The sequence below is a fragment of the Manduca sexta genome, unplaced genomic scaffold, assembly GCF_014839805.1.
Source record: "Manduca sexta isolate Smith_Timp_Sample1 unplaced genomic scaffold, JHU_Msex_v1.0 HiC_scaffold_2628, whole genome shotgun sequence".
Lineage (NCBI taxonomy): Eukaryota > Metazoa > Arthropoda > Insecta > Lepidoptera > Sphingidae > Manduca > Manduca sexta.
In genome coordinates, this window is record NW_023593611.1 from 4,408 (window position 1) to 16,648 (window position 12,241).

The following is a 12,241-nucleotide window of genomic DNA, read 5'->3' on the forward strand; positions in this document are numbered from 1 at the left end:
AGCTTACGAATTGTGTATTTATCGTTTTTAATAGTAATTACTAAATTCGTTCTTTTAGTCCAAGAGGGGTTACAAATTGATCTCTTTAAGACATTGTAATTAATTAGTTTAATAATTTGCTATGTCACGCTTACTTAAATTGAATCATCTTTTCCACCCCTGTATATAATTCGTAACGGATATTTTTAACATCACGCAGACATCATAATACTGGGGTGGTGACAGCAAACATTTTCATTTAAAAAAAAAAAACAAGAATTTCTAGTTAACAATAACTGCTTTCGTGAAGGAAGAAACGAAGCATAACTCATTCGATTAAAGAGTTGCTTTGCCGTTCGCCTGCGGGCCTATTTAATTGTACGGGTAGGATGTGGCCAACGACCAGATTAGCTAGACCTTTCATTATTAAAAATAACTGGAGCACGGTCCGTGTAATTATGGTCGGCAATATATTCTGACAACTACTAAGCAGATATTCGTGACACCGAGAAAGTGTTAATCCATTTAATATGACTAATTGCCATATTAATTGACTTTGAGTTAGTGAGGGCAATTGTCGGTGACGGTTGGTTTACCTTACATTTTTCAATGAACCGATTACGAAAAAGGATAGACGCTGTCGTTTTTCGAGAAGACAATTCACATTTTAGTATTCTTGATACTTCATTTTATGGTTAAAAAAAAAGTTTAGTTACCGCGCTTGGATTTTATTTAAATGTATTTACATTGCGTCTTCAAGACTTAAAACTAAATAATATGTAAAAAAAACGCTATTTTCATAAGTGTTTACTGGGACCTATCGGTTAGACGAAAAGGCAAACTTTTTTATTCTTGATACATATCTTGGTAAAAATAAGTTCCTTAACAAGGAATTTACTTGAACACCTTACCTATAAGGTAGTTTCTAGTGGAGCATTTACTACGTCCCCCGCGGCGGGAGCCTATCCGAAGCGATGTGAACTTATTATACAGTAGAATAATTTTAATAAACAAATGTAGTTAACAAGTTGTAGAGAATGGCAGAACAATAATTTTACTACCAATAATTAAGATTTAGAACATTTTTGTTTGGAGCGTGAATGGGTCTAACAGGGAGATACCAATCTTATACCTCATTTAGACTATTAATGACTTACTTGGCGAATAATTCCTGCTTATGACTATGAGTTATGAGAAACGAATACACTTGAATAAGCCGTTTTCGTTAGCCTATATCTTTGTCCACTGCTGGGCATAGGCCTCTCAATATGCGCTATTTTACCTTGTCTTCGGCCTGTCGCATCCAGTTCTTCGTAGCGAACTTACGCAGGTCGTCCACTCCACCTTACCCACCGTTTACACACTTGTATCCGTGACTATTCGTTTGTACTCGCCAAAAATCCCAATCAGGCTTACAATCAATTTTGAAGTTTCTATGTTGTTTGACGGTGAGTGAAATGACAAAAATATTTAAATCCGCTCTCCCATCCCAATACCTATTTAAAAATCTCTCATTGCGAACTGAAGCAATTAATAAATAGTGCATTTACTCATATTGCAAAAAAACTAGTTTACTAATAGACGCAGATATTTCCGAGGAAGACGGAAAAAACCTCAAGAAGACACCGTACTTATATAAGACGTAATGTTATTCAACAATAAAATCAACAAGTGTAACCGGTAACGACCCCAAATAATACAAAAACTCAACCACAAAACAATTTATCACACAACTAATTTGATAACCCAACAAAAAAAGGAACAAATCTAATAAAACATAAAATTGACGAAATAATACCGGCACGCTCTTCATCCACAATTACCATATTACGGTGATAAATTCAAAACACCATTATTAAGTACTTGGGATATTTATTGGTTGATTTAATGGGATAGTTTGTAACTAAAAGTTAGGGTCATTGCCAAGGTGTTCAAAATGGAGTATTGCTCGTCCTTTGAATGAAGACTATGTTTTTATCATTGACGTACATATATGTTTTATGTTATATTTTGGCGGTCATTTTTAGTGAAAAAACATGTGACGATAAACAGGTGGAGTATTGTTAAATTGAATTTAGCAATATTCATAGGTGCAGTATTTTTATTTAATACTTAAGTATTATATATACATTTATTTCTGATTGCAAAAAGAATAGAGGACATAATAAAGTAATATATATTACAGGGTATTTTACACTTTCTTTTTTTTTATAAATAGAAGTAAAGAGAATTAGAACCACGCATTAGATTATTAAAAACAGCGTTTAATGATTTCTTATGTTTACACGAATGTTAGACATTGAAATAAAACTATTTACGGATTTTATCGCGATATTTATATTATTATTTTCTTCCGACGTTGTGAAGACTTGCAGAGTTGTGAAGAATTGCAGCCACAGATTAATGATTAGTAATGTTGCAGCCTTCATAATCACGGTGCGGACTGCCGACTGAGATGTTTGTCATCCGCAAAGTTACAATATCTACCTACATTTAACAAGATATTGTAACTTTGAGACGTCAGAAAATAATAATATAAATAACCGCGAAAAATCCGAGTTTTATTCAACAATGCTTACATAAATCACGGACCATAAATATAAAAATATTTACCCAAGCACAAACAGACATCTTATACGCGGAACGGATTACGAATTTTATCTAAGATATCGTATGACGGTCCAGTTTTTTATTCATATGGAATGATCGTCGACAATGATCGGATGTCGATTAACATGCAGCTATTAGTGGTAATGCCAAGTGCGCAGCGGGAGATCAGGTCAACACACGTCAGCGAACGACTAAGTTTCGCCGCGGCTTTGTTCGTTGTGACGAGGAATTTGTTGCTGACACTCGCCTTTCATGTAAGATGTAAAATTTTAAGCGGTTTGTTGGTGATTTAATCTTTGATATTGTGTAGATAGTGTGTATTCTCGGATGAAACAATACAAAAATCAAGTGCTTGGGGATCCAATATTGGATAATATTGACAACTTTTAATTAAAAATAAATATAGCACTTGTTGACAAATGAGAAAGCGAGTTACTTGATGTTCTCTATCCATAAACACAAAAAAAAACAATGAAAGTCAGAGTTCGACTTTGAGTCGTAATGAGAAAGAAAGAAAAAAATTATTCGTACACTATACTGCGACAGACACAAACATTTATAACAACGTAGAATTTTTTTTTAATAAGGAATGAGAGAGGGGAGCCCTGAGCTCTGGAAACGAACTCAGCATACGAAAATCACGTCGCTAATTCGTCAGTGTGAGCTCGGCAAAGTGACCCCACTGCATCTGATGGTAAGTGGAGTACGGTCCAGTGTCAACTGACGAAAGATAACTACCCCTCGACACAATTATGCCAGCCTGTTTGAATACACAGGTTAAGCCCGGAACGTGACATGCTTACCTGGGTAACTATGGCGGGTTTTACAACTCGTATACAGTGGTCGCCAGGGGGGGGGGGGGGATACAATTATCCTACCACCAATCCCCAACGGTGTTCCATAAGAAAGTGTAACCCAATGCTGTTGACTTAGAACTTTCATTCTGTTAATATAATACATACAGTTTGGCTTTACAATGTTAAAATAATTAATTTAGCTATAACGACTCCTACGTTGAATCTAGATACTGACGATTGTTCTTTGAAAAAACAATTAAACATTTAATAAAACAAATATACGTTTTCGAAAGTAGCGATGATAGATATTTATTTAATTGAAAGTTTTATGTTGGTATATACCACTGAACTGACTGGTACGACTGGTATGCATTGCTGTGGTCTCGGGGTCCATTCTGTGCTCGGACAGGGATATTGGTTTTTCTAGTCAGTATAATCAGTTTGGAATTCATACCCGATATCGCGATAGGTTCGCCCCCTAACACGTCATGGGACGAAATACGCACGGCCAAAAGTGGGTGCACCAGTTGCGTCGCTGCTTACTCCATTGAGGATAAAAGGTGTGAGTGTGTTTATGTGTGTCTCCCACTGAAATGGAAAGTGTTCTTGACTATTTAACCTTTAGTGACATATGAAATTTATTTTAGTGTTCCGTACATAAAAAAATACTAAGTACTACCTATAATAATGCCTATATTATGTCCCAGTATTTTGGAGTCGACAATACACATCTCCAAGGGTGGAAACGACCGTTATGCATGCGTTGGTCCATAAGCTTAAATTTTCAAATTGATAATAGACACTAAGAAGTTGATTGAGGCAACTTGTAAAATAAATTATGTTAGTATCAACTATCAGATTTTGTTTGTGTTCTGCAGCATCAAAAAATTCGATGTACTTTTGTCTAGTGCTGCCATCTAGTACCGAGTAGATGAAGACCGTAGCCATTGTATGCTTTTAGTCTTTACTAGATGGCGCAAAAATCAGATTTTTTAAAATTATAGTCAAGATTTTACAATTTATAATAAATAATAAATTTTCCAGAATCTAGTTACAAATAAATAATTGAATTATTATTTGATGTTAACTATCGATTTCAAACACTTTTATTTACAACACTGACTAAGTTTGACAAAATGCTATTATAATCTGAGATTTTAATATTCGACATTTGTCAATTTTGACATTGACATTAAAATGTTGACAGTACATACTATATCGCTTTTTATATTTTGATGATAATATTTTTTATAAGCTTCGTTTTTTGAGTTTACTCATGATGAGTATAATCCCTAAAGTGATAAAAATGAAAAGTACATAACCAAATACAAGACAAAAGTTTTTAATTTTAGTAATAAAACTTCAAATAAGGTCAACATAAATATACCCAGATCTAGGTGGTGACAAAGTGATAAATATGAATTCCGTACGAGCACAAATTACGAAACAGCCTCTAAATTACTTCAAACTAATCAACAATGTATTACGTATGCAAAGATTCGTGGCAGTTTCTCAATTTTCTACAATAGATTTTGCCGAATGTGTGACGGACGGGCCTCAACATTACAAAAGTAGAAACAGCCTCTTTGGTCCGCCTAACAATGCAGTACAATATTTTATAGGCACGGAAGATAAGTCTTCTGCCACCTCACTGTCTGAAGAAGAAATTAACAACACACTACTAGAACTCATTTCTAAAAACAAAGATAAACAAATTGAAAATGTTGTTCTTAACTGTCATAATAATCGTAAAGTAATAAACCAGGAGATATTAAAGAAATTGTTTCGTCACTACAGTATGGCGGGGAAGCCAGAAATAGTCACAATACTACAAAAAATATTGTGCAAAAGTTGATCCAAACCTATATAAAAGAAATGTTGAATTCTTACATTATTTAGCGAAAGCACAGTGTATGAAAGGCAATTCTGAGAGAGGTTTGTCAATATTAAAATATTGTTATTTGAAGTATGAAAACCGAAGGACTTTTTATAGGTTACTATTTAGAGAACTAATACAAGATTCAGTATTAAATCGTTCAGAGGCTTCCATGGTCATATTTAAGAGATACACATTAGAGTTTAGTTCTGTGTGGAGTGATCATTATCCTTTGGTATGTTTTTGGTTTGCGTGTTGGTCAAGCTCTTGGTTCTCTGATCATATGTTATCTGATGAATTGTTGGAGTCTTCCGAACCTTTATTAGATATCATTAAGAACAAGTAAGTAATATTATAAAAATTGATTAATTTCTCTAAACTAAAATGTAGATGTTACTTTTTTTATTCTAAATTGTTAATTTCATCCTTACCAATCTCCATAGTTCCATTGTGATATCATTTTCATACCGTTTACAATATGGCTTGACATTTCCAGTTAACAAAATACATTAGAAATTGTGTTGTCTAACCCATGTAGTAGGCCAGAACCGTTTACCATACAAAATATATTAAATATTTCAGCACCATGCATATCTATTAGTGAGTTTCCTTACTTCTGTGCTAACAAAAACATAAATTGTTTTTTAGCTTCAAGATTATAAAAGTAATTACTTTTATTTTTCAGGGCCACAACATTTAGTATAACAGTTTTAAAAGAAGACTACAACGAAGATGCAGTCATGCGTCTCCTCCAAATTCTTCTCAAGTACGACATGATTACGGAGTATACAAAAGTGTTGCAGTTGTTGTTCAATTATAAATGTAAGTATTCCAATCATTTAAGATATCTTCTAGTATTCATTTAATACAGATGGAGAGATTACCCAACATGCTACTTATATACACTGATATAGTCTTACTTATAAAAATTTCTCTCTCTTCCCTCTTCAACTATTAATCACCAGCGATGTTTAATTTTGATAGCTATTTAAGCAATGCTTAACCACCTCTTAACGCTAAAACTAGTTTATAAGTAAAATGTTTGGTAATTGGTGGCGTGGCAAAGCGATTGATTAAATAATAAGACAAATTTATAAGTAAGACTATATTTTCAATAAAAATGTGCCTATTTTCATTTAACATTTGTAATAATGTTTAGATGTTTGCATGAACTTAGAAGTATAAGCATAATTGCCGAATGGATTAAGATTAAATTCGGCTCACAGATAAACTGTGTCCTGGATTAATATAATATAGGCTATTAATATTCCTGTAATGTGCCCTCTGTAGAATAATCAATGTTTTTAATCAGATTCTTTAAATAGATGGCACTGATGTTTTCCGAATGGTGCTATGGATTGTTATAGTGGTGTAGGAACATTTTAAGGAGAATATCTAAGAGCGTAAAGCTATGTGCAATACTGAGTAAATAAATTATAAAAAACCAACTCTTTTAACATACCCAATTATTTTATTGCAGACCGAACATGTTTTTGTGAGGGTCATAATAAAATCAAAATTATTACTTACTTAAATATCTGTTACCACAAATAAATTATAGATTTTTATAAAAACAAAAAGTATGTTTTTGTTTTTTTTACAGAGAGTTATAATTATTATGTGAATTTATTTTTATATAAACATTTACTGTTTGATCTTCAGTTTGGTTGAATTTTGGGATTTAATCTAAATTAAGTAACAATGTTTAATACTTATTTATTTCAACTTAATCATTAAGTATTGGAACATCCACTTTTATGTCCCTTACTGTTATTATGCATGTAGTAAATGAGTTTCTATCTACAACAGATCCCAAAATAAAATTAAAAAAATAATTAAATCTCAGCCGAAATGTTCAACTAAGAATTCGAGGCATACCATAAGAATTGGAAAATATACAAACGTATTGTAATATTTTTGTATTTATACGAATCGATGCGGGGTTTATTTTTATAACGTCACTTCCCTCCCCCATCGCATTGGCGACGTCAATGGTCTATGACGTGACATATTATACCCGGTTGGGTAATCACCGATTAATTTTTAATTACACCTTTTACCATTGTACTTAAAATGGCATGTACTAATTAGATACCTATTTTTAATTACCTCTTAAGTAAATACCGCGTCATACCAAGTGTATGACAAACACCGTGACGAACGTTACTTAGTACTTACGTAATTTTTCTGGGGAAAATATTTTTTTTGATGCCGTGCAGTCTTTAGAGAAGGCGGACAGTTATGATGACATCTGATAGATCGTGACGCTGAACTGAGTCCCTAACACTATATACATCCAACACTTGCATGCCAACCAAAACCTCGCGGTGACCATCTAACGTATAAGGAGCGGTTACGTGCACCTTAGGTGAGGGTCGCTTTTATATCAACTGCTAACGCTCCCCTCCCCCCCGCTTTGTAGCCCCTGTCTATAAGATGCACACCAAAGCATGGTCCAAACGTCTACGGCAGTATTATGCTATCATAGTGGATGGAGTACCATTGCCGCTCACCTCGGGATCGCACGATGTACGAAAGTATAAAGGGCACAGTTACAAACTCCGACCCGTCATCATGAGTCCGTTGCATTCCACTGCTGAACATAGGCCTCTCCCAAGGTAAGGCACAGAGACCGGTCTGTTGCTTTATGCATGCAGTCACTGCCGGTCTCTTGTGCAAGATGTCCCGCCATTTGGCCAGAGAGCGCTCCACGTTACGTTTGCCAAGACGCGGTTTCCACTCCAGAACACACTGCGTGCTGCAATCCACGACTGCGCGCCCACAACCCCATAATGGCCCCTATTAGTCGCCTCTTACGACAAGCAGGGGCTATCGTGATGAATTTCTTCAAACGCCTCCATACACAGGGCGAACCTAATACTTACCTGTCCGTTTCCTCGTTTCGTTTAATTTGCTTGCGATTTATTTGTATCTTTTATTTTATAACTGTGTGTGTGCTCTACAATATATCATTTTATAAGAAACAGCATTTGGATTAAGTGATGTTAATAAAAAAAAATACTCATTGCGCAGTTACAATATGAGTGCGATATTTGTTTTAACATTAATTAATAATAACTTGCTGTACTAGTTACACACTTAAAATGCTCTTAAATAATTTTGAATTGTATAGAATCTAAAAGTGATTTTCGGATTATGGTTCAATTTACAACAGTGAACAGTGTGATAGTGACAGTAGTATGGATTGTACAATAATTAGTACTTAATTAATATACACACACACCGCTTTTTTACACGTAACTAATGCACTTGAGTTTCGTTTTGAGTATTCCTTCTAACGTTAGGATGAGACTATCGTTATATTCAGCATAAATTCCAGGCTCAATCACTTTTCTCGACCTTGGATTTGAGCCCGAGCCCTTTAGCGCGGAGAAGCCAACAAACAGAAGCATTAAATATATGTAGATTAGTGTAGAGAATATTGAAGTTCTTTTTAACTATCTTTAAGGAAACAAATGTTCCTTTGTAAGAGTCTCGTGTCGTACTTACACAGGGTTAATAACTTCGCCTGCGAAGCGATAAGCACTATTTATATTTAGTAAAGTTTATGTAATCAATTTATATTGTTTTTCCGCTTTTGTAACAGGAACTGTGTATATAAATAATATCAGCCTTGTATTATATACTGTCCCACTGCTGGGCACGGGCCTCCTTTACTTCTGAGGGGGATTAGGCCTTAGTCCATTATGCATGCCTAGTGCAGATTGGCAGACTTCACTTACCTTCCAAATTCTTATAGTAAACCTTTCCGGTGTGCAGGTTTCTTCACCATTTTTCTTTCACCGTTAAAACAAGCGATGATTCACAAAAAATGCACACATAATCTTAGAAAATTTTGAATGTGTGCCCTTGGGTTTTGAACCTGCAGACATTCGTCTCGGCGGTCTGTTTCACACTCAACTACGCTATCGCCGCTTGTTATTATTAAATTATTATTATAATATTAATTATTATGAGTTAGACTTTGCACCCATATAACTCAATTCCTGTCGGTTTCTCTTTCGTCATTTATGTTAAAATCTAATTACCATTAGAACGATTTCCAGTTGGCATTTATGCATATTATTACATTATGGCTTTCGGAAAATTTAATCCTTCGCCACTGCTTTGCACTATAGACTCTTGATAGCTCGACGGCCAATAACAAAGTGTTCCTTTCTACTGGTGTTTATTCTTTTGATTTGAATAAGTGTTTTGCAACTAATTTTTACTTTTTAATTCTTAAAATTATTATAAAACAACACACTTGTTTTATAAGTTGAATATCATAGTATTGTGAGATGGGTTTTTATGTATAATAAAATAATATAAAATAGGGGCAATGGTCTTTGACAGTGAAGATGGCCCATGTGCAGTTCCACCTTGTTCTCACACGGAAGTATTTTTCCTAAGTTAATATACAACATTAATTAATCATCAATAAATATTGCGCGTAAATGTGCCAAATGTATGCTTGGCAGATATTGAAAATGGCACATTTGAGACATATTTATCACGCAACTTCAATGGTCCGTTATCAATTTGTGTTAGTTTAATAAGGTCGACTCCCGTTGTTCTCATAATCTTGTTTGAACAATTAATTCGTTAGATGGATATTTGGCTTTTGTTTATTAAAATTATTACTTTGCATCATTATTAACCAATGGTAAATTGACTGCCTCGGTGGCGTAGTTGTACTGCGTGCGCGGTACGGCAGCGCTCTGAGGTCCTGGGTTCGAATCCCAGGTTGGGCAAAGTGATATTTGGGTTTTTCTGCTCAGTATCAGCCCGGAGTCTGGAATTTGTGCCCGATATGGCGATAGGCTCGCCCCCTATCACATCATGGGACGGAACACACTTGGCGAAAAGTGGGTGCCATGGTTGCGCCGGATAAAATGCGTGATGTTGTGTGTGTGTGTGTGTAAATTTATGACCTACGGATAACGTCTTATCGTTATATGTTCCTAAGTTTGTTACTTACCACTCAAATAAGATCCGAAACTCCTTTATTGCATTTTTACCATTCATAAGAATCGAAGTGCAACGATTAGGCAAAGTAACTGACAAAATTTGTTGATTAATTCAAAATATAAACAATGTCTAAATTCCAAATGATAACTCAATTTATGTTCCGATAAAGTATTGAGTGAAGCCGATGTTGTCAAAGCTTACGATGCTAATCTTTGCCCTAATGAACTCGGCTCAGTACTGCCGGTATGTTTGCTTAGTTATCGAGGGACGTGTTTTGACTGACTACGAGAAATTTATAATTTATTGAAATAAAACTATTATAGGGATTTTATTGTGGTTTTTTATATTATAATTTTCTCCCGACGTTTCGAAGACTTCAGCCTTGAAATATATATTTATTTATAATTGTAAAATGTAGGTAGATACTGTCACTTTGTCATTTCGGACGACTAACACCACAGTTCCTCGTGACCATGAAGGCTGCAAAGTCTTCGAAACGGCGGGAGAAGATTATAAAAACGCGATAAAATTCGTAAAATAGTTTTATTTCAATGTCTAACATTATTTAAAAATTAAATAAAGAACTTGGTTGCGAAAAGCCAATTATTGCTTTTTGCTTATGAATTTTTCCCCAATTCTTATAAGCGAATGAATTAAGCGTGACATTCGAAATGTTGTTCATATTCTTATATTTATTTATTAAAAAATAACCCTGAAATTGTGAAACAGACGTGCACAAAGTCATTTTTAAAAACCGTGTCATCTTAGAAAGTTAGTTTTCATTTATAACCTATATTCGATATGATGTAATGTAACATGCTTCAATGTATAAAAGCTTTTTTTGGTTATTGTAAGTCGCTGATAACATTCATTGTTATTTCTTAAATGCGTTTAAACTTTTGGATACTATAAAATCATTGAAGCCAAAGGTAAAAGAAGTAATATAAAATTTAAACCTACTTTTGTGCCTTCCTCGTAAATGTCTTTGGAAAGATAGACCTAGACGCGTTAACCGTCTTCGACGCATTACGATTACGGGTTCGTCTAGTAAATGTGTAGTTAGTCAACTCAACAGTCTGCCAGATTGACGTAGTTTTTACACTGCCCCGTCATTATATCAAGGTTTACGCTGTATCCATAGACAACAGTGACGAAGGGTCCATATAACCCGATTCCTACCGGCTTCACTTTCGTAATTTATGTAAAATAATTTTTTTATTAGAATTTGCAGAGCGCATTTATGCATATTAGTAGTACCATGAAGTTGTGTTGGGTTCTGTATTGGAAAATGTCACCCTTCGCCTACTGCTAGACCCGTTTGATGTTAAATTTATCGGCCGCGAGTTTCATTTCTAAGTTATTATTTCATCATAAAGGTCTCAAATTTCTAATTTGTCTGTGTTTGCTTTTACAGTAAGGAACAAAGACATCCGAGGTTGCACAGAAATCATTAGGAATTGCGAAGTCCTTGGAATAAGCTTGCCGTCTAGTCAACAAGGCAGATATATTAAGATGCTGATTGACGGTAAAAGTCAAGACGTTAAAGTAACTGCAGAAAAACCACATGTGCCGAAGAACTTCAAACTTAAATTTTAATCGTATGTGTAAATATTGTAGTTAGTGTAAATAAATGTTTGTTTTAAGTTTTGTTTATTTTAATCTACTTTGATGTTGGCGTACAGAATAGACACTGGATTTGTTATTTAATCTTTGTCTTCGCAAAATAATAAGCCGATAATAATAATTTTGCGAATTTGATACCTTACACTGTTACAGGATGGACAGACGATGCGATTAAAGACGGTACTTACTTCTTACAAATATATTTAAAAAATTTAATACATTTTCAAAAATATGAGGAAATAGATTAATTTGTAATCCCTGAGACTCGCCGGCTTCACCGCATGGTGACATTAAATGAGTGCCGCTGCCGAACCTGGTTTACAAGAGTTGCTATGGTGGGTGTGACAGCAGGAAATCTTCGTAATGATGAAGGAAATTTATCAAT

The 12,241-nt window shown here is 34.5% G+C and overlaps 1 protein-coding gene across 1 annotated transcript; it reads left to right on the top strand.

Moving 5' to 3' along the window:
- The first annotated feature begins 4,701 nt into the window (after positions 1 to 4,701).
- Positions 4,702 to 11,876, top strand: LOC119192332. Its single transcript, XM_037446148.1, has 3 exons — positions 4,702 to 5,604; positions 5,948 to 6,084; positions 11,648 to 11,876. Exons 1-3 carry the CDS (start codon positions 5,300 to 5,302, stop codon positions 11,827 to 11,829), a joined length of 624 nt encoding a protein of 207 aa, XP_037302045.1. The 5' UTR covers positions 4,702 to 5,299; the 3' UTR covers positions 11,830 to 11,876.
- Positions 11,877 to 12,241: the final 365 nt, after the last annotated feature.